Here is a 26397-nt window from a genome sequence, read left to right as displayed (position 1 = left end):
GGGCCCAGAGGCATCATGCAAATATGCTCCCACACAGATGCAACCAACAAGACATTGGATCCAAGATAACAGAAATGTAAAATACTACAAAGAAAGAAATTATAGATTTGTCAATTGAGATTGTGTGCACTTAAATTTTGTCTGCATTTCGCTGCAGGCAAAAACTTCCTTGTAGAGGGTGTGTTGCTAATTTGTTGTGTTCCTGCTGTGTTTATCTGTTTCTGGTTCACGTGCAGGGGCCATGAGAGGCATCCATATTGTTTAATGATCAGTGGGATGTTTAGATTGCACATGCAGGTTGGGGCAAAGAGAAGCCAGACGCACCATCTCCGCATGCAGCGCCTCAAACAAGAACCACATGTCCCAGGCCGGGTTCTTCAGTTCTTTTCCTCTCATTCCCTCACTTCCCTCACTCCGCCCCATCCTCATGCTATATACTCCCCTCAACCCCTCACCCTGGGAAAAAACGTGGAAGCTCAAAGATCCAAAAACACATGTGGTTAACCATAAAACTTCACATGCACTCTGTGTACCCTGTCTCCCCCCCCCTACAATCTTCAACCCAATGCTCCCATTCCCTCCAACCACTCACACGCACGCACGCACACATGCACACACGCACGCACGCACGCACGCACGCACGCACGCACGCAGTGTCTGACAAGGAGGAGAAAAGTCGTGCAACAGAGGAGACGGGGAAACAATGGGACGAGAGGAAGCAACATCAGGCAACAATCTGAGCTGTCTAAGGCGGGGAGCAAAAACAAAAAAGGGCCGAGGGGGTTGGTGGTGGGACAATGGCGACAGTCAGAGAGAAGGTGACTGCAGGCTACCATTCCTGCACGGGCCCAGAACAATGCCCATCCTGTGGCTCGGTGTGGCTGTGCTGCACTTTAAGCTGAAATCTAAGACAAATGTAAACACCAAAGGAGGACAATGACGCTCCGTCTCTTTACAAAAGCAGCCTTCCCAACAGTTGTGTGGAGGATGCACACAAAACTCCCCGGCGCGGCGTGGCGTGGCGCAGCCGGCGAGTATACCACCTTGTGTCCTCGGTGGCCTTTTAGCACCACACTGCTGCACTATCGTGGCGGCAGATTAGGTTTCTTGTCCTCAATGTCAAGCTTCTGTCTTCACCATTTCCCAAAGCATTTGTGAGACATATAATCTCTTCAGATTCTTGCTATGTGATTAAGGAGGGAAATATAACTCATTTTTTTGCTGTTCGTCCCAAAGGAGAAGATTCGTATCAGCTTTGAAAGTTTTGATCGCACTTTTCGATCATTTAATCATCAGACACCTGTCTTCTTAAATCAGAAGTAATAAAATGTATGGTTTCAAGCTTAAAAACAAAGGCACATATCAAGGATGGTGTTTGTGAACACACTCCGTCATAATACATATTTAAATGATGTCTATTGCTTTATAAGCACCGATAATAACCCCCTTTTATTTCTTTATGATGGATGGTTTCTTTATGACCAGGCATCTGTCATCATTCAGTGAGTGAAACTGAGAGCTCTGGAGCATTTTATTGGCTATTACCAAGCAGCATAAAGTCACGTGATTGGTCACATGGTCCAGGAATCAGCTTCTGCAGTGGCGCCTGACCAGTATCCAGATGAGGCCCCCTGGTTGACCACAGACCCACGGCTGTCTGAGTTGATGCTTGCCTGGAACAACGTGTACGACTGATCCAGATTCCAAATGAAGGGGTTCAGGACCCAAAATTGGGGGGTCTCACTCGCATATATCCGTCTGCTGTGGAACAACTGAAGTGAGTTTAAATGGGGTTGAGGTTTGTGGTGACCGGCAGGGAGAAAATATTTTCCCAGGACCTTCACATTCAGCAGTGGTTTGATGTTCTACACTGCAGATTAACCTACACTGTGCTTTAATCCATACTGCTATGTCTTTTCCTGGTAAAATACGTCATATAGTCCCTGTTTCAGATGGATAAAGAAAGATAATCTCCAATGCTTTCTAATGGATTTTCTTAGAGGGGGGGGGGGGGGTCCTGTTTAGATCTTCTTCTTCTTTTTTCTTAATGTGGCTTGTATAGCGAACGCTTCATGGGGATGTCAAAGCCTTCCCTCACCAATCAGCGCACATCTGTGCAATCCTGCTCCCTCTTCCTGTTTAGGTTCACATGTGCCCCAGTTAGCAGTCAGGGCGTTTGATCACTTCAGAGGGGTGGGACAGGTAGCAGTCTGCTGGTATCATCTGGGGATTAAACAATAGGTGGCAGAAATGCAGATGCGTGAGGGCTGAGGTGGAGGCTCGGCGTCAAGTCTTGTCATTTCTTTATATCACACAGCTTGTTTCCTGCATGGGGGGGGGGGGGGGGGGGTCGTACACCCAGATTCCTGCTGGTGTCCTATAAAAGTACCTGTTGAAGACAAGAGTGGGTGTAAAGATATTGGACGTGGATTCAAATGAATTACCAGTATTTGTATATATCCAGGTTGCTGCAGCTAAAGTGCATGAACAAACATGAACATTAGTGTAACATCTGGGTATTGCTCACCTTTCACCTTTTCTTGTTTTGCAGTAAAGTGCTTTGGATGTATTATTGATGAACATGACATGTGGTGAGGCAACTCTATTGCAGGGCATGCAGCATCTTCAGCTATGATACCTCGTTTTGGGTAATCAAGTCACAATAGGAGAGTCCTCAACCACACAAAAAGTATGCACACACTGAAGTTGCTTCAGCCAGCACCAGAGGTGGTCTGAGATGCAGAGTGACCACATTGACATCGGACACAAGTGTAACAATCTAGGAAGAACAATGGTGACCAAAATCCTTTTCTCCAAACGTCAGGGTGAGCAATCAACTGTGACAACTGTTTGTACTCTGAAACGCTTTGTCACTGCTGTTTGTTTAAAGTGCTTTATAAATAAACTATATACATCAGTTTACCATCAAATCTTTATCGGTGAGATCCCAATCCCGAGCTGAAGGCACCAAATCATGGACAAATGTGTCAAAAAACGAGGCATTTACTGCTCCCAAAAGACTTTTCAGCAGACTAAATATTCACCTGATGGTCCAAACGCTTCAACAAAACCTCAAATGTCCCCAAATCTGACTAGTCGCTACTTTCAAAAAGCCCCACAAGTATGAATGGCAGTCCAGACTTTACCTAACCCACTGCTTTCTTCAAAAAGATGACCCCATCCAAAATAGCTCGCCATACAAAGATGGGTTCACAAGGTTTTGTGACAGTAGAGCGGCGCTCAGCGAGAGCCTCTTAGTTCTGAAGAATCCAAAGGATGGCCTTCAAGTGTATGCACTGACCTTTGCTGATGAAAGGGCTGAAAATGGTATTTTAACAATATCATGATGCCCTTTCAATATGAAAGGCGGCATAAGCAACACTCTTAACCAATGAAACTTCAAAGCACAGACGCAGACAGAAGAACAGGGTGTGCAGAAAAAGTGCACAGATATCAGTGCGCTTGTGTGTGGCGCTGCAAGCCATTAGCTATTTAAATGTGAGGTTACGGGGGCGGACGCTGTGATCAGAGATGCTTTTCTTTGCATTGTCTGACATGACTGGAGGTCTTATCTAACATGATGCAAAGGACGAGTTTTACCAAAGCTCTGCAGAATCAATTTAATTGCATTTTCGCTGAAATGAAAGGTTAACAGTGTTATTGTGTTTCCGTTTTGTATGTAAACAAAAACTATAGAAACTTTAAGGGAATTATGATTTGGTAAAAGATACTTCATTTATCTCGAGTTTTTCCAAGTGTTTGAGCAGACCCAAAGCGCTTTATATTGTTAGTCACGTTCACCCATTCAAACACATTCACACACCAACAATAACACGGTTGCATTTATCTTTTCTAATACATGGAATTCCCCTGAGTTATACCAGTCTCCCTTGTTCAAACTATCAGTTTGGGAATATCAATAAAAGGAGACATGCTGTTTGAAATATGTCTAAAAACAAAAAATCTGCAGTGCCCTGCTGTTAGGGAGAAAATTATAGACCTTTTTTTTTTTTTTAAAGGAAACTTCTTAATCCTATATTTACATTTCTAGTAGTGAGCAGTTAGTTCAGGGTCGCAGCCATAGATGGAGCCAGGACATCGGAGGGTGTTGGTTTGTTTGCATCTTTTAATGTAAACTTCCTAAAAACTTTCAGGATGTCCACTGAGGAACTTCCTGCTTTTATCGTTTGCTGCCATTTCTTTCATATGGCGCTAATGGATCTCCACCCCTTTCACCCTTCTTGCTACAGGAGCTGGTGCCCTTTCCAGTGTTTTCGCTATGAACCCGTTTGTGATGCAATAAAGCATGATTAAATACAGAGGTTTGAACCGGCGGCATCTCCATCACTCCGTGTGGACTGGAGGTGAAGTGCAGTTCGTTTTGTTGATTTTACATCGGTAGCTGGATTTGTGCAGCTTCTATACAGCCCATCATCAGTTCACACCAAATCATCACTGTAGTTTTGCAGTCTATTTATCGCCAACTCTGTAAACGGAACAGTGTAGGAAATGAATGAAAATGAACAGACTGTACTAGTAACTTACACATACTCTTTTGAGCAACCCTGTGACTTATCTATTTAGCCCACTTGGCCGCGAGCTAAAGACCACATTACACTCGCACACTTCATAAAATGCCACAGGAGGCCAAACACTTTACCATGTAAATAGCTCTGTGAAACGTACTTGTGACATATATTTGCCAAATGTCTCATTAACACACACTTAGTACTCCTTCCGAGTCCAAAACGCACGGAGGCTCTAGTGGCCAAATTAATGCTGCATGTTTTAATTTCCAACAGGGAGTACATTAAGAGCTGATAATGGATGCAAATCTGGAAGAAATTCCTCACTGGATCCAACGATTTGCACTCTGCACAGCAGGAAGTGTGTGCTGGAGCTCTTCACACACACACACACACACACACACACACACACACACACACACACACACACACACACACACACACACGCACCAATTAGAGATGGAAAATCCACCGAATCCCCCCCCATCACAAGACACATAAAAAAACCATAGGAAGCATTTTGCTAATTTGAAAAATAGAACATTTTAATAAAGGCTACATCTCTTCATAATTACAATAATTAAAGTACCGAGGCATCTTTTCGACTGAGCTCTATAGAACGCATAATTTACAGTTTACAAGTGGAGCCGAGGAAGCCATGAAAAATATCATAAAACATAAACATGATGAAACAAGATAGTAAAAGGCATAAAAATATCTTTTAAACATAAGGCCCCTTGTAAAAACCAAGGGATTAATAAGACCCTGAAAACTGGGTAAAACATGGCTAGAACCCATGTAGGCACAGTTACTGAACTCAATTCAAACACTATGAACATAGTGTGTCACCACCATCATCATCATCATCATCGTGATCTGCAGCTTATAGTGCAGGCTTCAAATACACACACAGTAAAACAACTCTATCTCTCGTGCACACACCCACACACACACACACGTACGTACACATACACCCACAGGTAAACACATTGGGGAGCACACTATAGAGCTTTTAGTTGGTAAATATGAACATTGGTGTAAACACATTTTGGGGACTCAAGGACCTGTTCAGGGCAGTTTCCTCTTTCGTAAATATGTAGGCTATTTGTGCGATGCGTGCGCCACGGAAACAAAAGGCACTAAGACGTGACAGATCAAGGCTAGCTGGGCAGAGTCCCAGAGTCGGGAATTAAACATTAATAGCATTTTTTTCGTTCGATCCTCGAAGCAGACCGAGAGGCTCTTCAGAGCAGATGGGGACACGTCCACAAATAGCACTGCAGTAGTAGTAAATATGTTATCGAACTTTTAAGTGACAGAGAGCCACTCTCAACGGCTTCAGCAGTAAGCTCTCCGGCCGAGAGATCAGAGATGTCCCACTAAATCTCCTGGAGTAGGAGCGGAGGTTTTTGAAGAGGTATTTCTGAAGTTTACAGTTCTACATGAGGGGCTGAACAGGAATGAAAACGAGTTCCTTCGCTTGAGAACCGACCCTCAGTAGGGAGAAATCACCAAGGTGGGACATGGGAGGAGTTTCTCCAAGCAGCTTGTCCATGGAGGAATAATACGATTTGGGGAGAGGGATGCTTCCAATAAATAGCAAGAAAAATCTTTACACAGCAATACAGGCATCACAATACAATGCAATGTACATGTATATCTGCATATACATATTATTGACGTGCTAGCAGCACAGGCAGGCTCTCAAGTCTCAGATTGAAGCCACTGGCCCGCTTCACTGACGAGTGGTGTTTCACCAAGAGTCTTAAGAGATTTCTCGTCTGGAAATGTTTCAGTCCAGCAACACAGTCCAAAACTTCTTCACTTAATAGTCCAGTAATACCGATGTCTCGCCCCGCTTTCCATTTCCTCTCCGTCTTTATAATCCAGTCCCTCGGCGCGTCTTCAACAAAACCAGTATGATCGCAGGAAAGACATCCGCAGGAGTGGCGAGGCATCGGGAAGGAGGATGATCTGCAACGCCGACTCACTCCATCCTCTCCACCTTGCCCAGGATCTTGCCCTCGTAGGTGGGAAGTAAGAAGCCGTCGTCCGACACCTCCTCGAACACTGCGCCGCACTCAAACTCGTCACTGGCCTTCTTGAAGTAGTACCTGCAGCAGAGAGACGACAATTTGTTAACCCTGGGACACAGAAAGGCGACAGTGGCTCACTCCTTCCATCCACAACCACCCGCTCTCTACTCGATCGGCTCGCCGCGCTGAGCCTCCAGCCTGAGGTGAGGCAGAACCTGCTGCCCTTAAAACAAAGGGTGTCTCCCCCCCCCACCTCTACTTGTTCCCTCTTTGACGTCTCCCTTTCCTTTTTCCCCTGTTGTGTTGTTGTGAGTTTTGCCCTGGCTAACAGGGGCCAATTAGACCCGTGTGCAAATGAAGGGGTCCTTTGACAAAGGCTAAAATTTCGGGTGCCTGCGAGTCTGCCTGTGTCATTTACCCCCCCCCCCCCCCCCCCCCACCCTCTCTCTCCACACACACACACCCACTGGAAGACACACATGCACAGGCTTTCATTCGCTCACTCCTCATCCTGGCTTCATTATTACAGGGACAAAGAAAAGAAGAAAGGAAGGAGGAGGAGAAGGAGTGAGCCGTACACCGTGTCCTTCCTTGCCCCCGTTGATAGCGTGAGCTCTTGCTGGGAGCTATAGGACGGGCAGCTGATGGACAACTTTTTCTCCTGGTGTGTGTTTTGAGGAAGAAAAGAAAAATGTAAGGAGGGGCTTGTCATCAGCCATGACTTCACTCAGCCATAATGATGCAACCCCCCCCTCCTCCTCCTCCTCCTCCTCCTCACCACCATCCTCATTTTAGAGGAAGGGAAACCAGCAGGGGTGGGCTGGTTAGCAGGGTCTCACAATCCACTCATTAACTATGTAATGGAAAAATGCCACGATTTGCTCCGTGTGTGGGGTGACTGGAACGTAGGTATGTTTGTGCTTTTTTTTTTTTTTTTTTTTTAATTTTCTGGAAGACGAGCGTCTGACAACATGTAGCGCTTATAAAATAAGAGCTACAGGCTTTAAAAACATCCTAAGTGAGGGTGGTCACTAATAAAAAGCAACATTTAAAACACAGGAAGACTTCAACTAAAGAGGAAAACGTGAGGCCGCCTCTGTGAGGAAAATAACATGAGTAAATAAGACAAAATGAACGAGCACAAGACACGCCTGATGACTGTTTCCTAATTTTCAATCTGAAGAGGAAAGAAAAAAGAAAAAGTCAAGCTTTCCTACCATTAAAAAAAAAAAAAAAAAAATCTTCAAAGAGCCATGAACTTTTTTTTTTTTTGCCAAGAGAGAGACAGACAGACAGAGCCTGAATTTCCACTGGAACATGTTTTATGTGGCTAAATCCCCCCACTCCACCCTTTCTCCCCTTCTCCCTCTCTCTCTCTCTCTCTCTCTCTCTCTCTCTCTCTCCGTTTGCACTGACATCTGGCACCAATATCGTCTGGCAGGGCCGAGCAGTACTGTTCTTTGTTGAACCGCTGCCATGTTGAAATGACCCAACTCCACACATTCTCTGGCTGCTATTAAAGCACCGTACAACTCGCTCTCTCCAAAAAATGTGGATGGTATGACACAGGAACTGGGACAATGAGCCAGAGAGGAGGAGGAGGAGGATGAAGAGGAGAAGAACATGAGGAAGAGGGTGATAAGTATGGAAATGGTCAGATGTGAAGAAACCTCGGCAGATTTTTTTTTTTTTTAGTTCACATCTGGACAGAGAGAAGTTTCTCTAAGTTCTTCTGCTACACCCCCCCCCCCCCCCGTTACCTGTAATTATTAACACAATACTCAAAGTTGTGCTTATCCTGGAGAACGTGGCAGTCTAAACGAGAAAGGTCTGATTCCTTTCCTTTAATGCTCGCTGGAAAAGAAGCAATCAAAGAAACATTTCGCTCCGCAAACACACATCGAAGCACGCAGCCTCAGTCTGGGGCCTGTAGCAGGGCAACGGGCGGATCTGGCATTTAACAATCTGCCTTTCAAAAATATCCATAAAATGATTACAACATGTGTAAACATTGTGCACATTCATGTGCACCCTTACATGTACGTGCGTGCGCATTCGCACACACACACACACACACACACAGTAGAGGAGTAGAGGAAGGAGAAAAAAGAAAAAAAAGAGAGAAAAAGAGGCCCTGATAGCATCAGTGAAGAATTTGCACGCTGGCCATTTGTGTGAGTCTTTGTTGGTTGAAATGAAAGGGGCTGGGGCTTCAAAGCCATGTGTATTAAGTGTGCCTTAGCATGGAAATCAATACCAGATGGGACCCAAATCGCTGCAGTTCAAACTCTTCCACCACCCACCCACCCACCCTCCCTCTTGTCCTTTCCTTTTCAGTGCACCCTGAAAACACACACACACACACACTCACGCACGCGCGCACACACACACACAACATGCTCCACATGAACACACACAATACTTCAGGTCTGTATGGTCACAGTTACAGAACACATTTAAACCATAAAGCCTTTAGCAATCCAGTCATCTACTTTTTTCCTTTCCTCACAAGGCCAGTTTATCAAACGCTCGTTTGTTCCCTTCACTCAAACACTCTTCATCCAGTGGTCCGATTTGCACCCGTCTTCCTCATTAACTTATCATATAGCAACACTGCGGTTGGTGACCAAGCGTCAGAAACAGGATTTGTGAATATTGTATTGATTTATGAACATCAGATTAGGTCTCATTGATCCTTCTATAACTACAAATTCCTCCCTGACAGTAAATGTACACACCTGTGGTTAAATCTGTAAACTTTTCATTGCTCCACACACCTGTAGTTGCCTTTCTTGCGGAGTTGCTCCTTGAAGTGGCCCAAGGTGAGACTGTGGCTCTTCATCATCCTCCGGTAGGGAATCTCCTCACCGCAGAAGAAGTAAGTCACCACAGTCTCCCCACTGCACACGGCATGACTTGTTAAAACTTTCTTAGACCTGTGGAGACACAGACGGGGAGACATTGTGTGAGAGGGGAAAGTGGACGTTCTTGCAACGCTCAACAACAGAAAGGAAAGAAACCGGGCCAAAGCTTCTACAAGGATGCGAACTGCTAAACTACTGGTTTGAGTACAGTACCTATACTCGAAATACAGTAGCAGCACCCTGTGAGCGACCCAGCACCATCAGTAAATGTGTGCTTATGTGTGCATGGAGAAGGGCCGCGGTGTTATCAATTCCCCTTCAGCTATGTCCAAGGCTTTGTAGGCCCACTTCAGAGGAGCTCTCTTTGCTAAGCTCTCCTCGCCCCAGCCGACTGCCAGCTCACTGAAGGACAGCCAATAAAAATGATACATATATATGAAAGGGATGTCTCAGTCAGGTGGTGCGGTGACTACACATTCCCAACACACACACACACACACACACGATTCATGCAAACACAAAAGGCAGTGCCAGGCCTGTGTGCGCAAGGAGCTCAAAATAAGCCTTGCAAAAAAAAAAAAAAGGGCCACCTTCTCTTTCCAGTGAGTTTATGTGTGGGTGCAGCATACATTTGATGTGTAGCCTGTTCACACAGCTGCTCTTGTCTATGTCTATGCATGTGCAGGCGACAGGTAGGAAGAGTTAAAAAGGGTCGAAGTACACTGGAAGTTGGAGGCTATAGCTGACAGGAGGAGGAAGAGGAGCAGAGAGGAGAGGAGAGGGAGGTCGGGACGCTAGAGGCATCGTACTCTTCTGATTGGAGGCCGGGGCTGGTGGTGAGGAGGCCAGCAGGACAGGGAGTGACAAGAGAAAGAGGGACGGACCCCTCACCCTGGACAGGCACTAGCTGGGTCTTCTCCCGCTGAAGGCCGTTCAATGAATGCCTGTGAATAAGAGAGGATTCACATAATTACGATCGTACACTTCTATTTCTTTGCTCAAGCATGAGAATGGAAATGGCTACGGTTCATATCCAACTCAATGTTTACCTTTGTTTGATGGTCTTGGTGGAAACCTCCTCAAGTCTGCGGCAGGCCTCCTCCAGCTGGGCCAAGGTGTTGGGAGGGGGCAGGGGAGGCATCGCAGGGTCTTGGATAAACGGCTGAGCTGGCTGATGGCTCCGTAGGTGCCCGCAGCTTCCGCCACCACCCCATGTGTGCGTCTGTGTCGAGGTGCCTCCGAAAGACTTTTTGGTGGTCTGGGTACTGGAGACAACAATTTTATTTAACTTTTTTTTTTTTTTTTGTGGAAATCACAAATAATTACATAAAATTTTTGGACTAAATTCTTTCTTCAAACTCCTTAAACACCAGACGGCTTCAGAAAGTCGTGCCTGCTGACCTGTGAGACTTGTGCCTGCCCTGTCGTTTGCTCTCCAGGATCCACTGCAGCACATTCTGGGTGGGATCCGTGGTGTCGCTGGGCAGCTGGAAGGGTCCGCAGTCCTCCCTGCATTTATCTGAGACCCCATCTTCAGCTCCTGAACGACAGAGGCGCCTCGATAATGAGTTGGAACGTCTGTGAGGAGAAGAAAGAGAGAATTTTTTTTTTTTTTTTAATAAACTATCAAGACAAATGGGGAGATAAAGAGTTTAGTTTGGACTGGTGTTAGAGACTGACCCCATGCTGCTGTCTGTGGAGATGGCACCACACATCTCTCTGCCCAGGCTGCGGCTGCGCTGGTAAGGCTGGCAGGGCGGACACTCGCCACTGCTGGAGCACACGCCGTGCACCCGGAGGGCCGCCTCCCGTTCAATCTGCTCCTTAGATTTGGGACTGGCATGATGGTGGATATAGTGGTGGTGTATGTGTTTTGTGCTCTGCCTGCTCACGAGGGTCCTGTTGGGGCCCAGGGCCAGAGTGAACGCCGCCTGGTCAGAACTGGACACGGCGGCGGTGGGGGGTCCGGTCCTCAACAGGGCCTTGATTCCGAAGCTTGCGTTCGTGTAGGGCCGATGTTCCGGAGAGCTGGAGCGAGGGGAATGCCGGATCACAGCAGGGGACTGACAGCCAGGGGTCTTGAGGACCCGGGAAAGGTGTTCATCCAGGATGGCCTGGGGGTCCTCGTCAGAGGAGCCGGAGAGGAGAGTCAAGGGGTGTGGGGAAAGCTGGGAAGCACTTCCCAGGATTTCTGTGTCATCTCTTTCCTCCTCCTGAGGAAAAAAAAAAAAAAAGGGAGGCACAACAGTTAACTGACGAGTCAATTTCAAGGTGATGCAGTTCAACTAGTCCCATTTCAATCCCAAAGCTCCTTCGAACACATTTGAGAAAAGCAGCAAAGGATCCATCAAATGAGGATCTTGCTAACCAAACCATCCCAAAGTGTATTAGAATCAATAAGCTTTTACACATATGCCATAGTTAAATTCAGCCATCCGATATCAATAGGACATGGACCAAGACAACCACCAACTTACAATGCACTTTGAAGAAGACAAAATAAATAAATCAAATCAACAAACCTCCTGGATTTGCTGCAACCTCTCCTCCAGAGAACTGATGGTGTCCTGGTCCCTCTTCAGGCTCTCCAGCCGGGATATAAGCTGTGCCGCAAACTCTGCCGGCTCCATTGGGACCATCTCTTTAGGAGGCGGACGAGTGCGCTTTGGGGAAAAAGGTCAGACATTAGAGGTTTTTGTCACTACTACAACCAAGACTCCGTGCTTTCCAACTATTGTAGAGATCAGCACCCCCCCCACACCTCCATCAGCCTACGTTTACACCGTTTTCTACCATTGGCAGCACTGATTAGGACACTCTCCTGGCACCTCGGGCTGCAGGGATGTTTTAAAGAGGTGGCAGGACTGGTGTATGGTCATGCTGGGCTCGGCCTCGGCTGGTTCCCACTGTCACCATCAGCAGGCCTCTTTAAAGTCAGCTCACTTCAAAGGCTTCCTCGTCAAATATCAAACACTCAGTGGGGGGAGAATGGAGTGGTGGAGGGAGGGATGGAGGGATAGATTGATGGGAAGCAGTGGCTTTACATCTAGGAATAAAAGCCACACATCAACAGGGGGTGGAAGAGAACTCCAGGGAGGAAGGATGAGTGATAAAAAAAAAAAAAAAAAAAATGGGAGAAGTTGAGATGCAGAGATGTGTGCTCACAGGAGAAAATGAAGAGAAGGAAGGACTGAAGGAAAAAGATAAAGGTGCCAAAAAAAAAAAGGATAGGAGATCAGAAAGGTTGAGGTAATTTATACACCCCTCCTTTCCTTGTCACACACTGGGCACCTTTAAGGTATTGTATAGTGACAGTATGAAAGTGTGGGTGTGCACACACACACACATCTTAAATTATTTGCATTTTTGCACTGGGGCTTTCTTGATTTTTTTTTTTCTTTCTTTTTTCATTTCTCATATCCCTTTGTAGTGGGGATAAAGGGGAGAAAAAAGTGAGAAAAAGAGGGGCTGTCTGATGGTGCCTGGGGCTGGTGCACCATGGGAATGGCAGCCATCGCCAAAAATCAGACAGGAAACAAAAACAAGAATAAAAGCAAGAATAAAGCAAAAGGCAGATACCGAGAGAGGAGTGGCGAGATCCAATCTGCCGTTCATTTCCTAATGCAAGTAATGGCTTCTGCATAATCTTGAGAAGAAAAAAAAAAAAAAACCAAACCCTGACAAACTTGAGGGTCACATCAAGTTTATTTTAGCAGACTGCGTCTGTTGTCACCACTTCTTCTAGCTGCCCCCGTTCTGACTTATTTCTCTGCTCCTGTTAACCTGAAGTTAGCTTCTCTTGAGCCTTAAGCTACCAACTCCCCTCTGACCTGCTGAGAGCTCACATGACATGCTCAAACTCTTCCCTTAGATCCTTCACTTTTAGAGGAGGGGGCTGGCTTAGTGTGTGTGTGTGTGTGTTGGGGGAGGGAAGGGCGGGGGGGGGGGGGGGGGGGGGGGTGATGTGGAGAAAAAAAAAAAAAAAAAAAAAGGGGGCCAGCTCTGTTGGAAGTTGTCACTTCTCCGTGTGTTTGCTCCATTCATCCGTGGATCAAAGCACTGCGTGTGCGTGCATGTGCGTGTGAATGTGTCTGAGTATCTTTGTGTTTTTGTTGAGGAACCAGGCTGATTTCAGAGCCCTCGGGATAAAGCGGCAGAGATCTTCCTCATCTCTCCCTATTCTCCATATTTACAGCATCGGCAGGGAAGAAAAAGCCCCGGTGTGTTCCGAGCGCCGTGGCGATAAACAGCTTAGAGACCTCCCCGTCTCCCGCAGACTTCAAGGAACCCTAATGGGGGTGTAGGTGACACCAAAGGTACAGGGAGGGGGCTAGTGTTTGTATGTCTGCTTATGTGTGTGTGTGTGGGAAGCTGGCTCTTTGACGTTCCTTTCAGATCTTTGCTGGTGTTGTTGAATTGAGAATGCCAAATACAGTTTGTGCAGTAACTATTCATAGAACCAAGAGACCCGGAACAGAGGGTGGTATGGAAATTACACTGTGGGACCCAGGCTCAGAAAGACTTCTGAGCATGTGTCTTGTGTGGTAATGTGTGTGTGTGTGTGTGTGTGTGTGTGTACTTACAGGGAACGCAGGCAGAGAGACTTGGCTGTTCAACCTCATGTTACGTTGCATCTCTCGGTGTAGCTGCTTCTTGGAGCCCAGTTTGTATGGAGGGATGCCATCTCTGGGGGTTGCATAGACAGTTCAAAGGTCAATTACCCAATCAGATCCATCATTAAGGACCAAACAGCCATTCAGGAAGAAGCTTGTTAGCCAACTGGATAGATCAAACGTGGCTCAGGCAAGAATAAATCTAATTTATTAATCCCGCAATCCATTTTGCTTTTCATCTCTTCGGCTTAGTCTGAGAACAAAAAAAAAAGAAAAAGAAAAAGAGGTGCATCATGCCAGCATTTCTGGTACTGTATGTGTGTCGGAGCATATTGGGTTACATGGTTGTGAGTGAAATGGTGAGAGGCTTTATTTGGCCTAGAAATGAACGTTCATTTGCAGCTCTGGCTCTGGCGCAACACCGGGTGCCCCTGCTGTCCATTTCCTTTTAGAACACATTCAAAGAAATCTGCCGTACTGCCCAGAAGTAGTATCATCATTTGCATTCCCCTACTGACTTTTACCATAAGCTGAGGACTCTGTTAGCATTAGCTTCTCATTATACTTTTTCAAAGAGTTACTGCAGGACAGGACCCAAGGGTACCGCTAACCTGGTTAAATCTATGCGAGGGGCTGAATGGCTGACTGGCTGAAAAATGAAATCAAACAACAAACAGCAAAGCTCAATCTTCAAACCGCAGCACTTGACAGAGTAAAACAGTGTCTTTCCTTCCATGCTAAACAGCAGTTTCCTGGTGACCTAGCCTAACTGAGGAGCACTTTTCCACTTTTGCTTTGAAATCCCACAGTCATGCGCATAAGCACCCCCCCCCCCCCCTCCTGTTCCTCCCCCCCGCCCTCCCCTCCCAATCTTCATTTGGCAAGCGCTGCCGCAGCCAGCCTCTGATCTCCGCACATCAAAAGGCTGGTTTGTAAGATAAGGTAATGTTTGAAGTCTGCGCAGCTGCATTCCCCAGCGTCCAAGCAAATCCATAAATAAGATATAAGCAAAAATCCCCCCTCCACCACTCTCTTTCTCTTCCCACCCAACTGCCTCCTCCCCCGTTGCTTTTTTCCTTTTCTCACCCCCCCCACCCCCCGCCACCCTTTATCTGTAAATTACATTCAAATGTTTATGGGTCTTTTTAACTGACCTAAAGAGAGGCAGATATTGTGATCAAGGCCATAGCGGGCTGGAAATGAGGTGGGGAGGTTGTGTCCCTGTGGCCCGGGCTTTGTCACTACATGGGGCAAAGTACAGCAGAATTGGACTGTATAAGCCTCGGTCTCTTTGAAGCCAGCCTGTCTCGAGATATGCTAGAGCAGAGGACTCCCCATTGTAAAAACGGCTTTATAGATGCCGTATTTATGTGCTGCTCTACCCACTGCTTGCTCTGAACGTCAGTGTGTCAGTCTTTAAGTATAAGCTACAGTTAACCTCGCCGTTTCCCTGACATCATCCACGGGGGCTGTGGCGCCTCCCAAACAAGATGAAAAACTTGTTTTTTTTCTTCTGCCTTCCGTCCAAAACCAGCTGACCCGAGCGCTCCCGTGGCCTTGATCTGTGCACCATGCAATGACTTCACGGTACCTTGTCACTTCAGAGACACGTGATTATGCAGAGTAATCCTTTAGAAGAACGAGGCTCGAAGCACGTACACAGATAAGCGTGGATCATGACATAGCATGTTAACACTGCCGTCGTTGGCTGCATACAGGTTCCAGTCAAGAAATTTAAGAAAACTGATCATTTAGTCATGCAGTGAGAGAAACATGTCACAATTTTACCCATTTCAAGTGTTGGCCACTTTCCTTATCCATTATCCACTGACCCACTCCACATTCTGATTGATCCAGTCGATCATAGCGAGTTGAAGAAGCCTCAATCCATCAATATTTGCATATCAAACCACTTTTCTAGTTTGGCCCAAATTCTCAACAACTGCCATGAAGGGAGATGTCAACTGATCCCTTTTGGCTCCCAACAGCAACTCGGTCACAAGTTTGCATCCTCACATAAACACACACATTTGGATATCATTCACTTACACACTGCTGTCAGTCACAGACATGGCATCGTCAGTCAAGGCATCGCTGGAGACCTCGCTGTCATTGGTGCTGCTGACAGGGGCAGAAGATCCCACATGGCAGGGGTTGAGTGAATCTGCCCTCTTGTATGATCTGGGGAGGTTACAACAACAGAGATCAAATTAAGATTAGCACAACTCTCTGGGAGTGTCCGACAGGTGTTTTGACATCTTATTTCTACAGCCTGAGAAGCGAGTTGAGCGGAATCCTGATAGACACAAACAGGTCGCATCTCCAGCCATTAAGTGAGTGAGCGTACAAATTTGTACTGCAGTGATGAATGAATGAATGAATGAATGAATGAATGAATGAATGTGAAAGGCCCATCTGGGGCCTGGCAACTTTCATCTGCTCTGGGGAAAACTGCCCTTTCTCCTCTCACCTGCTTGAATAGCCCACAATTTCTCTTTCCTCCTCTTTCATGGATGCTCACTCTTTCCTCATATCTCCTGCTGTGTATGCATTCTTGTCATGGTACAGGAGAGGGAGAAAAGGAGGGGTGACAAAATGACAAAAGAAAAAAAAATTGTATGAAGCGGAAGCATGAGAATGTGTCAGAGAAGGAAAGAAAGGGGAAAAAAGAGGAGAAAAGGGGGTCTTCACAAGGAGGGAGAGACCCAGCATGACGAAAGCTGTAGGCCTCAGCTCCAGGCTGACCTTCATAGGGGCTTGCAAAGAGTCAGGTATTTAACACAGCTGGCCTTGCATTCTTGCCTCCCTGCCTCTCTTTCACCCCCTCATTTATCCTTTCTCCTCCCTCCCTTTCTTTCATGAGTTGCAACCCCCCCCTCCCCTTCTCGCCACCCTCCGCTCTGCCTCTGTCCTTCCTTTCCGCTCTCTTTCCCCTCACTTTCGCTCCCAAAGCATGCCTCGTAGTACCCATCCCTGAGTTTTCAAAAGGAAGAAAGATAAAAGTGGAGAAGGCGGGGGAAAAGCAGCGAAGGAATCAGAGGAGAATTGACGCAAACAAGAAAAGAGGGAAGAAGAGAATGAGAGGGTTCGGATGGGGGTGGGTGGGGGTATGTGGGGCATTGAATCTGTACTGTAGCTGCTGTCATTCAGGATCCGTTTTCTTCTTTTTAAAAGAGAACCCGAGTCAGACGAAAAGAGGTGAGGAGAGGAAGAGAGGGGAAAAGAGAGAAAAGTGAAGAAATGGTTTCCACATGTTTTGAATCTGTGGGGTGACAATGGGAGGAGGGAGAGGAAAGGAACTGGGGGTCCACGTGAAAAGAGGGGCTCGTCTACCAGTTTGGCCAAGAAGTAGCACATAAAAAGAAAACTCCCACTGTTCCTGCCAACACGCACAAGCTGTCAATCTCTCTTGTCCAGAGCGGGGAGCTGTCAGTTTGCTCAGCCTGTTGGTGTAAGTTTGCAACAGGACTGTCAGATGATATTCCACAGTTGACAGCCTAACTAAAACAACTGTTTTGGTTTTTTTTCCCCCCAATCCATGCACCAATACTTTGCAGGATTATGTACTTTTCAATTAATGGCATTTGATTAAATAATGGCTTTATGCTAAACTTGAACTGCACTCCTTTGAAATTAGAAAGAAAAGGCCATAATGAGACTCCAAAGAGAACAACTACAAAACATGTACCGGTACTTCAAAGTGCCATCTATAGATTTACTGAAGATTTATATCTCTGCTGAATGCTTGAGGACAGTGCGGTACAGGAGGAGGCATAGCATAGCAATGTCATCATCTATTATTTGCTGGCTGGGGCCAAAGCCAGCCGTGCTCTGTGAACTTTTCCTGTGGAAGACGATCCCTCATTCTGCGGAACTATTTCAAAGCCCCGGAAATCCAGGCGAGCGCCAGCAGAGGGCTGCTGCTGGAGACAGTGAGCGAGAGAGAGAGAGAGAGAGAGAGAGAGAGAAAGAGAGAGGCACTGAGAGTTTTCGGCAAACTCTGGATAGGCGGTGAGAAAAACATGTTGCAGTTTTTGCGCATGAGATGAAGGATAACGGATACCGTTAGAGGAGTATACAAAGGCAAGAATCAGTGTTTCTTTTACATTGGAGCAGTAAGAGGTAAAAAAAAAAAAAAGGTGTCACAAACATACCTGTATCCCTTCTCCATCACCTCCACCGCCCTCAAGGACACCGGGGCCCTCTGTGCCTTGGCCGACAGTCCAACCAGTGCTTTGGCTTTGAAATCACAACTCCACTCCTCCTCTTCGTTAAGTGTGGGCAGGTATCCACAAACAACTTGCAAGTCGGCCAGTCCGTTCGAGTTGACGTGACTCGGGTTCTCTCCCCCGGTCCTCACGTACTCAAGGTAAATGTCAGAGGTCAGAAACATCTGGTACGCACTCTCCTCCATGTTGGTTTGGATCTCAGTCTGCGCCTGGTCGAACATGGCAGAGTCTATGTGCTGCCTCTTGATATTATCCCGAATGAATGTCTTAGTGGCAGGCTTCAACTGTTTAGCGACGATGCTGTTGTTTTCGATGTAGCGCTTGTAGATTGCTTTGGCCACTCTCTGCGTTTTGGTATCCTTGAGGTCCATTTGTCTGAAGCCGTTGCAGGCGAACCAAAAGTCTAAAGCATCGACACATTTCTCACGCTCCAGGAATGTCCTAAAAAGAAGAGCACCGTCCTGGTCCCCGAGGAGAGAATGTAAAGACTTGGTCCACCGGGACAGTGGGGAGTCCGGAGATGCACTCCCCTCTGGCTCCCCCAGACCATCCTCATTCCTCCTGGCCGATGAGCCCGGGGAGCCGAGCAGGACGGATTTGAGGGGCTCCAGGGGCTTCATCATTGTGAGTTTGCCGGGGTAGCAGGGCGCCTCGCCCTCCTCCCCAGGCACCGGGGGTCGAGGAGCATCTTCGCGGAAACTGCTGGCGAGATGGTCCATAAGCGCCCGGCTCATGGCTCTGTAGGCAGCAGGAGAGAGCCCGTGTGTTGTTTCGCCTCCTCTGAGCTTCTACTGTAATCTCCTCACTCTCTTATGTCAGCGGGGGAGCTTCTCTCTCGCTGCCCGTCTTCTCTCTGAAACACAAAGTATTGATCTAATCAAAACCAGATCCGCCCCAACTTCAAAGGGGCAGAGGCGCAGCAAGAGTCTTTTCAGACCCCTCTGACTTTCACAGAAACAGACAAGATTAGTTCGTAGGAAGAAAAATAAAATAAAATAGAGAAAACGTTGCAGCTGCATTACATATACAGATATTCCATTAACGCAAATTAACAAAAATCGACCTAACAATCCACTGATGCCTCACCTGAATGACACCGTCGTGATCGGGACACCAAAAGTACAAATCACACCCAAAGTCAAGCGGGGATGAGAACTAAACACACCCCATTAGTCATTTTCTTATCAAAGACGCAAGGACATCACGCACGGAGACGCCGGAACGTTTCCGGATCCATCACGCCTGATTTCAGGGGGAGCGAGAGCCCCGACTGTGTGCTGTGCAATCCAAGCACATGTCTTTCTACCCATCCCGGATACTTTTTCCCTATTCCTGGCCAGTCGTGTCTACACATCTCATCGCAAGCGACCAAATCGGGCTAAAATTGAGCCTCCGCTTGGAATACCTGTAGGACACTGATGTGGGACAAACTCCGAGAGATGGAAAACGTGACCAAAATAGTTATTGGAGTGAAGTGCCCGCATGCTGCTGCTGCTGCTGCTGCTGCTGTTTGGTGTGCTCCTCCTGGATCTCCAGTCTGCTCGAAATGTTTCCAACAGCACTGTGTTTCACTGTAAGGCACTTTAGGCATCTGCGCCCCAAAGCGTCAACGTTACAATGAATCAGTAACACCTTGCAGATGTCACTTTGTATCAGAGTGCGAAACATGTGTTAAGAAAGAAAGAAAAAAAAAAAACATCGATCTACAAGGATACGTTCTCAAAATGTCTAGATGTAGAGTAAATTACATCCACACTAATCTTCAGTTTTCCACATTAAAAGGAGAGCAAACAACCTCTGTTCAAACATCCAGGCTCAAGTACACCAAAGTCTCAGATGTTGTGGGGGAGGACTTCCACAAAAAAGAAACTATAGCACCTAATAGAAAATGATAAGAAGGAAAGAAATGTCGAAAATAAAGTGAAAAGGCAATGAAGCGCGTTCTGTGCGCTTTTCGGCTTTAAAAACGAAAAAGGCGAGAAAAGCGACTCGTTTTCCCCCAGCACATTACTTCAAAGGCGAGTCAACAGCACATCAAAGAAAACTCCAATGGGGGCCAGTTTGAGGAGGCACAACACTAAAAAAAAAAAAAATAAACTTACCATCGATCCACGAGTTCTCTCCCTTAAAATTAAAACTCCGGGTTTGTTTGGTTTTTTTATCCACACACAAAAAAAGAAAAAGCGCATATAATCCACACGGCTCGTCTCCACGGCGCGTCCAACATACAGTCCGTTCAGGTTTGAGTCGGTTTACGGAGAGAAAAATGCACTCGAGAGAGGAAAAAAAATCGGTCTTTTTTCCCCCCCTCCCTCCTCTTTTTCTCCTCCCTCTGGTTTCAGGCTGCCATGCCGCTCGGCGGGTCTCTCCTCTCCTGTAGGCGACTTCAACACCAACTGAACCGAGAGGCTCTCGCGGCGCACTTCAAAGTCAGGAACCGACTGCCGGGTCCCGGCAGCTGCATAAAAAACAATTCCTCCCGAAAAAGAAAAAGAAGAAGGGGGGGCGACAGAGATTCCCACATATGCTGCAGACACGCGAGATGAAACGTGTTTGTAAAGGTTGCTCGATTTATTTTCTCTCATGCACGTTTTTTTTTTTTAACCCCCCCCCCCCTCCGCCACTACGTTTTTGTTTCGGGGGTGGACAGATCTTCTCCCCAGATCACGAAGTTGCAGCTCCAGTGTGTGAGGAGGACCTTATCAAAGACTGGCAATCTTGAGCCAACTCCCTGAGGCTTTGGAGCGTCAGAAGTAACTGATCTGCCGCCCCAATAGCATTATAGCTGCAATCCCTCTGTTGCTCCATAAACTTTAAAGACGCAGGGATCGCCTCGCATAGTTTTTGAGATTAACCCTTCGGAGTCCCGGAGATGCACAATGCGCTCACCGGCTTGGATTAAATAGCACATTTAAACCTTTGCATGCAACTGTGACCACATTGCAAGAACACAGTTGTCCTTCAGACTAAAGACACTCTGATTCCTTATGCGAGTCTTTTTGTGTGATAACAGAGCCACTGACAGGCCCCATCCGCTCACAAATGGAAACTTTGCAGACATGCATCTTAAATCAAGTGAATTCACTTTAGAGTCCTCATTCAGATGTTGCAATCGCGGAGCTGTTGTCACTCCACAGCTCCTACCAGTGGCAACAAGGGCACTTGCATACACATCAGATTTAAGCAGCTGTTCACAGAGTTCTCCAAAGGGTGTTATTATTTCATTTAAGCAATGATAGAATCATTTATGCACACCCTCCAACCACAGCAGAAGATCACACACACCCACACACACGCGCACACACGCACGCACGCACACGCACAAGCGCGCACACACACACACAGGGTGAACAGTTCAGAGATCACATGCATGCACTGCATGAGGATGACTTTTTGGATGCAAACAACTATGGTGATTTTGGACACTACAGTTTGTTTTATTTGTCACAGTGATGTTTATTCACACATGTCTGGATGAGTTCTTAGTGTTCAAATAAAGCACCGCAAGGGACCCTTAGTGGAAGATGATGGGCTGTATTCTTGAAAGAAAGACAGTAGGTGTCTGTGTGTCCTTGTTGTCTCAGCAGACCAAGGATCTAAAATGTACAGTACAAAGATGGAAAACACTTTGATCAGCCTGTTTGCTTAAAGGTGCTGTGAAACTTTCTCCCCTGATGCTTCACTTCCCATCAAGGTGAAAAAAAGAGGAAATTGCAATTGAAGAGACCATGATGACTAAGAGCTTACTCATCATTGAAAGGCCACTTTGATTGCCTTCAAAGTTCAGAGTGCTCACATCCCACACAAAAAAAAACCCAATCCCAATGTGTTTACGTCAAACTCCCTGTCCCTGCGAAAAACTGTGTGGACTTGCACTCCAACACTTGCTCTTGCAGTTTCTTAGGGATATCCATGTGAAATGTCTGTAACAATGTTCAGCAGAACCATAAATTGAGATTGAGACCTCTTAAAGATGTTTAGGCAATTGTTGCTTCCCGAGGAGGACACACACACAAAAAGATACAAAAATACTTAGGAGAGATTTTGGGAATCTGAATTTTAGTAATATTTCAGTGGGAGTAGCAGAATTTTTGGCTTCGAGAACATTGGAACAAATATGAATGTTAATGTGTCCATCACTACATTTTATGCATAAAACGTCTTGAGAGAAAATAAACGTTGACGACATAACTAAACAATATGAATGTACAAGGGAGACTTTATCATATAAAAAGCCTCTAATTTTGTGACAAGCAGAACTAACAGCAATGAAGCTGAAACTGAAATGAATCAGACAGACGAACACATGTGAGGGCCAAGCAGATTCAAAGCATTAAGTCATTCTCCATTCATGTTTTAAAAAAGAATATTTGAGACTTTTGGTTTGTGGAACAAAAACTAATAGCGAAATTAGAAAAAAAAACCTTTATACCTTCTGTACACTTCAAAGTCTGTATTTTTATTTAGTCATTATTCAATAAAAAAAAAGTGTTGCACATTCTGCTACCTATTGAATAATTGAATTCAGGCCTGAGCTGTAAGGTCTATTGGAAAAAAGAAGTTTTGAACTCATGTACAGTATAGCTGACCTCAGAAACGATGCCAGATGTGTGACTCAAATGAGTCAGACTTGAAACATGTCTGCACAAACACAATTTCTTATCTCATAAAGGCCATCAACACAGCCGAGGTCTCTTTGTAGGTGCACAGGTCATCTGGCTAATATACAGAGTCCTCCGCTGACAATGTCACTCTTTGTTAACTTCGGAGTGCTGAGTCTGACCTCTGACAGTAAACACACCAGGGTTGAAACCGTCACCATGGCGATGGTGGGGACCCCCTGCTCATACCTGGGGCCAGTTGGGCCCTCGTGTCCTGCCTTGTCAGACCACGCTAAGGTTCATGGGAGGTCCTCGGAGATAGGTCAGGTCTTCCCTGCTGCTCGGCAGGAGTTGACCCCAGCTCTGTGACTGGCCCGAGCCCCGGGGGGTGTCCTTGGTTTCTGGCCCTATAAAAAGACCTTTGAAAGAGGTCTTGGAGGGGAGAGGTTATGGGATGTAGCGGTCTCTCTTTATGGGGAGATATTATTACAGCACAGGTCAGAATCGGACCGACAACAAAGAGTGCTATAAATACAGACAGAAAGGAGTGCATAAATCACCTGCGAGCCTAATCAGTTCTTTAATGTTTTCTTTGCTTTGTGCAACATACACATAGCAGCTTAGTATCTTTTGTTATCTGAAACAATACCTGCTCAAAATTCAAGATTACTGGCAAGGCTTTTACAACTCGGTTACGTGGTCTCCTGAGTGGCCTCGGCCGGTCGTAACTGCCCCCGGCCTCCTCGGTTGCAGCCATAAACAGTCAGAGAGCGCGCGTGCATCCACCGGTGCTGTCCTCCTCTCTGAGCCACCGCTCTGTGATCAGTAACTGCTCTCAATTACAGTATTGTGTGCTACTCCATTCGGCTTGGGGTTAAACTCTTTGCTAGACCCCTTTGAAGTACTCATCCCTTTATCTCAAGCCAGAGCCAAGAATTTTGGGGGAGGACAATGGAAAATGAAACCAAGAGGGAAGCTTATGGCAATTATCAACCAGGGCCATGAGGAGGAAGTTAGCTCGCACAGACAGAGAGAGACAGAGTGTGCGCAGATAAAGAGAGCAGGAGCCAGCCAATGTAGGACAGGGGGTTACTGTTTCAAGTTTGTTTGGTGTGTACACACCTCGGGCGACAACTGACTGCCGAGAAAGGAAATGGAGGCTACCCCTTCAAAGCAGGTGACAACAGGGGGGGGGACAATGGCCTCTGAAGGGAGCAAGAAGTTGATGAGAGGAGCTGCAGAGGTGGTGGTGATGGTGAAGAAGGTCAACGTGCAACGTAAGTGAGGACCAAACGGCAGCAACAAGAGCGCAGGGGGAAGAGGGATGGAGAAGAAACGGAGGGAGAAGTGCTGTTGTCAGCAGAATCAAATGGCATGCAGCGAGCTGGGGAAGATACAATTAGAGTGTGGAGTTAAGACAGGCTTTGAAGTTGGACATGGTGCATAATACCCTTAAAAGTTAAGGAAGGGCAACAATTTGCCAGTTTGTTATGGGGCTGTTTTTAAGAGGAGTAGTGGGGGTGAGGGAAGGGGGGTTGTTTTTGATAGGGTTCAGTTTGAGGGGAATGAAGTTGGATTTTAAACACCAATTGGCCCCAGAAGGATGTTTTCCTTAAAAAAAAAAAAAAAACCTAAACAGAGACTGTAAAGTGTGAGTGGGAGTGTGCGCCTACCTGCGAATTTTGATGATGGGGATGAGTGTGTGAAAGATGCAAGAAAGGAACGATAAATGTGTCAGAGAGAGTGGAATGAGGCAGCGAGACAGGTGCAAGAGAAAAGACTATGAAAGGAGAATGAGACATGAAATAGGTAGGGAATTGGTTGGGAAGGAAGACGGAGAAAAAATAAAAGAGAAGCAAAGAAAAGGGAGGGGGGGATGTTGAAGGTTATTTATTGGGTTTTTTTCCCTCGTTTTAATCCCATTTTGCGCTTGACTTTTAAGTCTACCAATGTATAGAAACAATGTCGGATGCACTGTCTAATCCCGTTTGGGCCATGAAGCTCACTCCACACTGACAGTAATGACTTTCATTTCCTCTGCTGGCTTCACTGAAGCACCATGCAGACACTTCACAGGCCGGACGCACCAGTTCTGCCATGCTTGACAGGACAGCGATCCGTCTCTGAATCAGTCTTAACCTGAACCCCGGACTCCCTCACTCATCCTTAATCTATCACTTTAACCCCATCATCCTCGTTCCTGACCGAGGAGTGCAGGGTTCCCTTGGCTGGTGTAAGGTGATTAGCTTGCTCATCCATTCATCACATGCCAGATTTTATCTCCCTCACAGCTTCCTGTTCCTTAAATAAACTGGTGTGACATATCAACAGAGAAGGCATCATGGCAACCAGAAGCCGAGAGCACAGCTCAGACATTTTGTCTTTTAACAAGGGGCTTTTGAGTGACTGTGAATATTGAAAATTTCAAATGAATAACAATACAATTGTTGAGATTACATGATCTGAATTAAGCTGTGGTTGAAAAAACAGTGGTGTGAACTTGTTTTACCATTTCTTGAATACCATTTTAATACATTTGACTTTAAATAAATGAATACACTTGTTTGTATTTGAGTCTCTGTTGCACACACAAATAACGTTTAAACAAATGTAAATGTGGTTGGTTCATTCAGATGATGACTGCTAGCTCTTAGAACTCTCATACAAATGAGGTTGCAGGGCCCCAACTGCAAATCCAAGAGACAGAGGGTAAAATATATAGCGATCTCCAGTGGCCATAGTAGCTGTCACCGAAGCAATGAAACCAAGAATGAATCCATGTCAGTGGACTCGTGTGGTTAGATGAGATCTGTGTTTGAGTTACATCAGGAAACAAGTGGAATGTTTAATTATGACACGTTACAAAGTACGTTCTTTACTGAGCACACGCTTTTGGGTGTTCGATTCAAGTCGTTTAATGAAAAAGTGGTCAAATAACAAAATCTGGTCTGTTAATGAGGGATTTCTGCACAGGATCGGATTGTTATCTTCAACTCTAGTTATGTTAAAAATGTGTTTCCTCAGATATACACAATGATCCTTTAAATCATTCAAACACACCATTGATAACAACCAAATGAGCCAGTGAGGAAGTGTCGGCTCCAGTTAGCTTTAGCCTGTGGGACTGATGGATTCTCAAAGTAGTAATCATGAAAAGCTAATTTCACTGAAAACAACCGTTGAATTTAAAGTTGAAGTGCTGTGTGTGAGAAAAGGCCGAAAAAGTGCTTACCGTCAACATTTCTGCATATAGTCACTTTGAATGCAACAAGCAGGATGCAAGAAATTCACCTGTGAAATGTCATTTGTTGAAACCAAACTCGACACAAAACTGCAGAGGAGTGTGGGAGTCGGCTACCTCGGCAACGTGAGTGGCGCTCGGATGTGTATCAAGTGTGCCGCGGGGGGTGCTGAAGGTGCAAAATCAAACGTAAAGGCGAAGCACGGTGGACGGATGGGAGAGACAGAGCAAGAACGCAGGCTCGCAGCTTTTACAGCCCGGAAGGCCATCGGGCTGACGGCCCCTCC

At 46.2% G+C, this 26397-nt stretch overlaps 1 protein-coding gene across 2 annotated transcripts; it reads right to left on the bottom strand.

Moving 5' to 3' along the window:
- Positions 1 to 5086: 5086 nt before the first annotated feature.
- Positions 5087 to 20490, bottom strand: axin2 (axin 2 (conductin, axil)). Of its 2 annotated transcripts, none has more exons than XM_080510750.1 (11): positions 20371 to 20490; positions 18194 to 19121; positions 16089 to 16220; positions 14010 to 14112; positions 11949 to 12089; positions 11107 to 11639; positions 10828 to 11004; positions 10476 to 10691; positions 10236 to 10370; positions 9340 to 9498; positions 5087 to 6640 (listed from the first exon to the last, which is right to left on the bottom strand). In XM_080510750.1, exons 2-11 carry the CDS (start codon positions 19000 to 19002, stop codon positions 6514 to 6516), a joined length of 2532 nt encoding a protein of 843 aa, XP_080366876.1. In that variant the 5' UTR covers positions 19003 to 19121; positions 20371 to 20490; the 3' UTR covers positions 5087 to 6513. The 2 variants fall into 2 exon arrangements, with proteins under 2 accessions (XP_080366876.1, XP_080366877.1); XM_080510751.1 differs by having other exon boundaries at positions 6546 to 6640; positions 9301 to 9498.
- Positions 20491 to 26397: the final 5907 nt, after the last annotated feature.

This window comes from Blennius ocellaris, assembly GCF_963422515.1.
Source record: "Blennius ocellaris genome assembly, chromosome: 16".
Lineage (NCBI taxonomy): Eukaryota > Metazoa > Chordata > Actinopteri > Blenniiformes > Blenniidae > Blennius > Blennius ocellaris.
This window is presented reverse-complemented; position numbering and strand designations above follow the sequence as displayed.

What these genes read in the sequence shown, in the direction of transcription:
- axin2 (XM_080510750.1), bottom strand. Translation starts at nt 19,002, where the DNA reads ATGAGCCGGGCGCTTATGGACCATCTCGCCAGCAGTTTCCGCGAAGAT. An exon ending in TCTCTCTGCCTGCGTTCCCT is followed by an intron (nt 12,090 to 14,009) that starts GTAAGTACACAC and finishes TTTTCCCCAAAG; the next exon opens with CGCACTCGTCCGCCTCCTAA. An exon ending in CCCGGCCTCCAATCAGAAGA is followed by an intron (nt 9,499 to 10,235) that starts GTACGATGCCTC and finishes GTGTCTCCACAG; the next exon opens with GTCTAAGAAAGTTTTAACAA.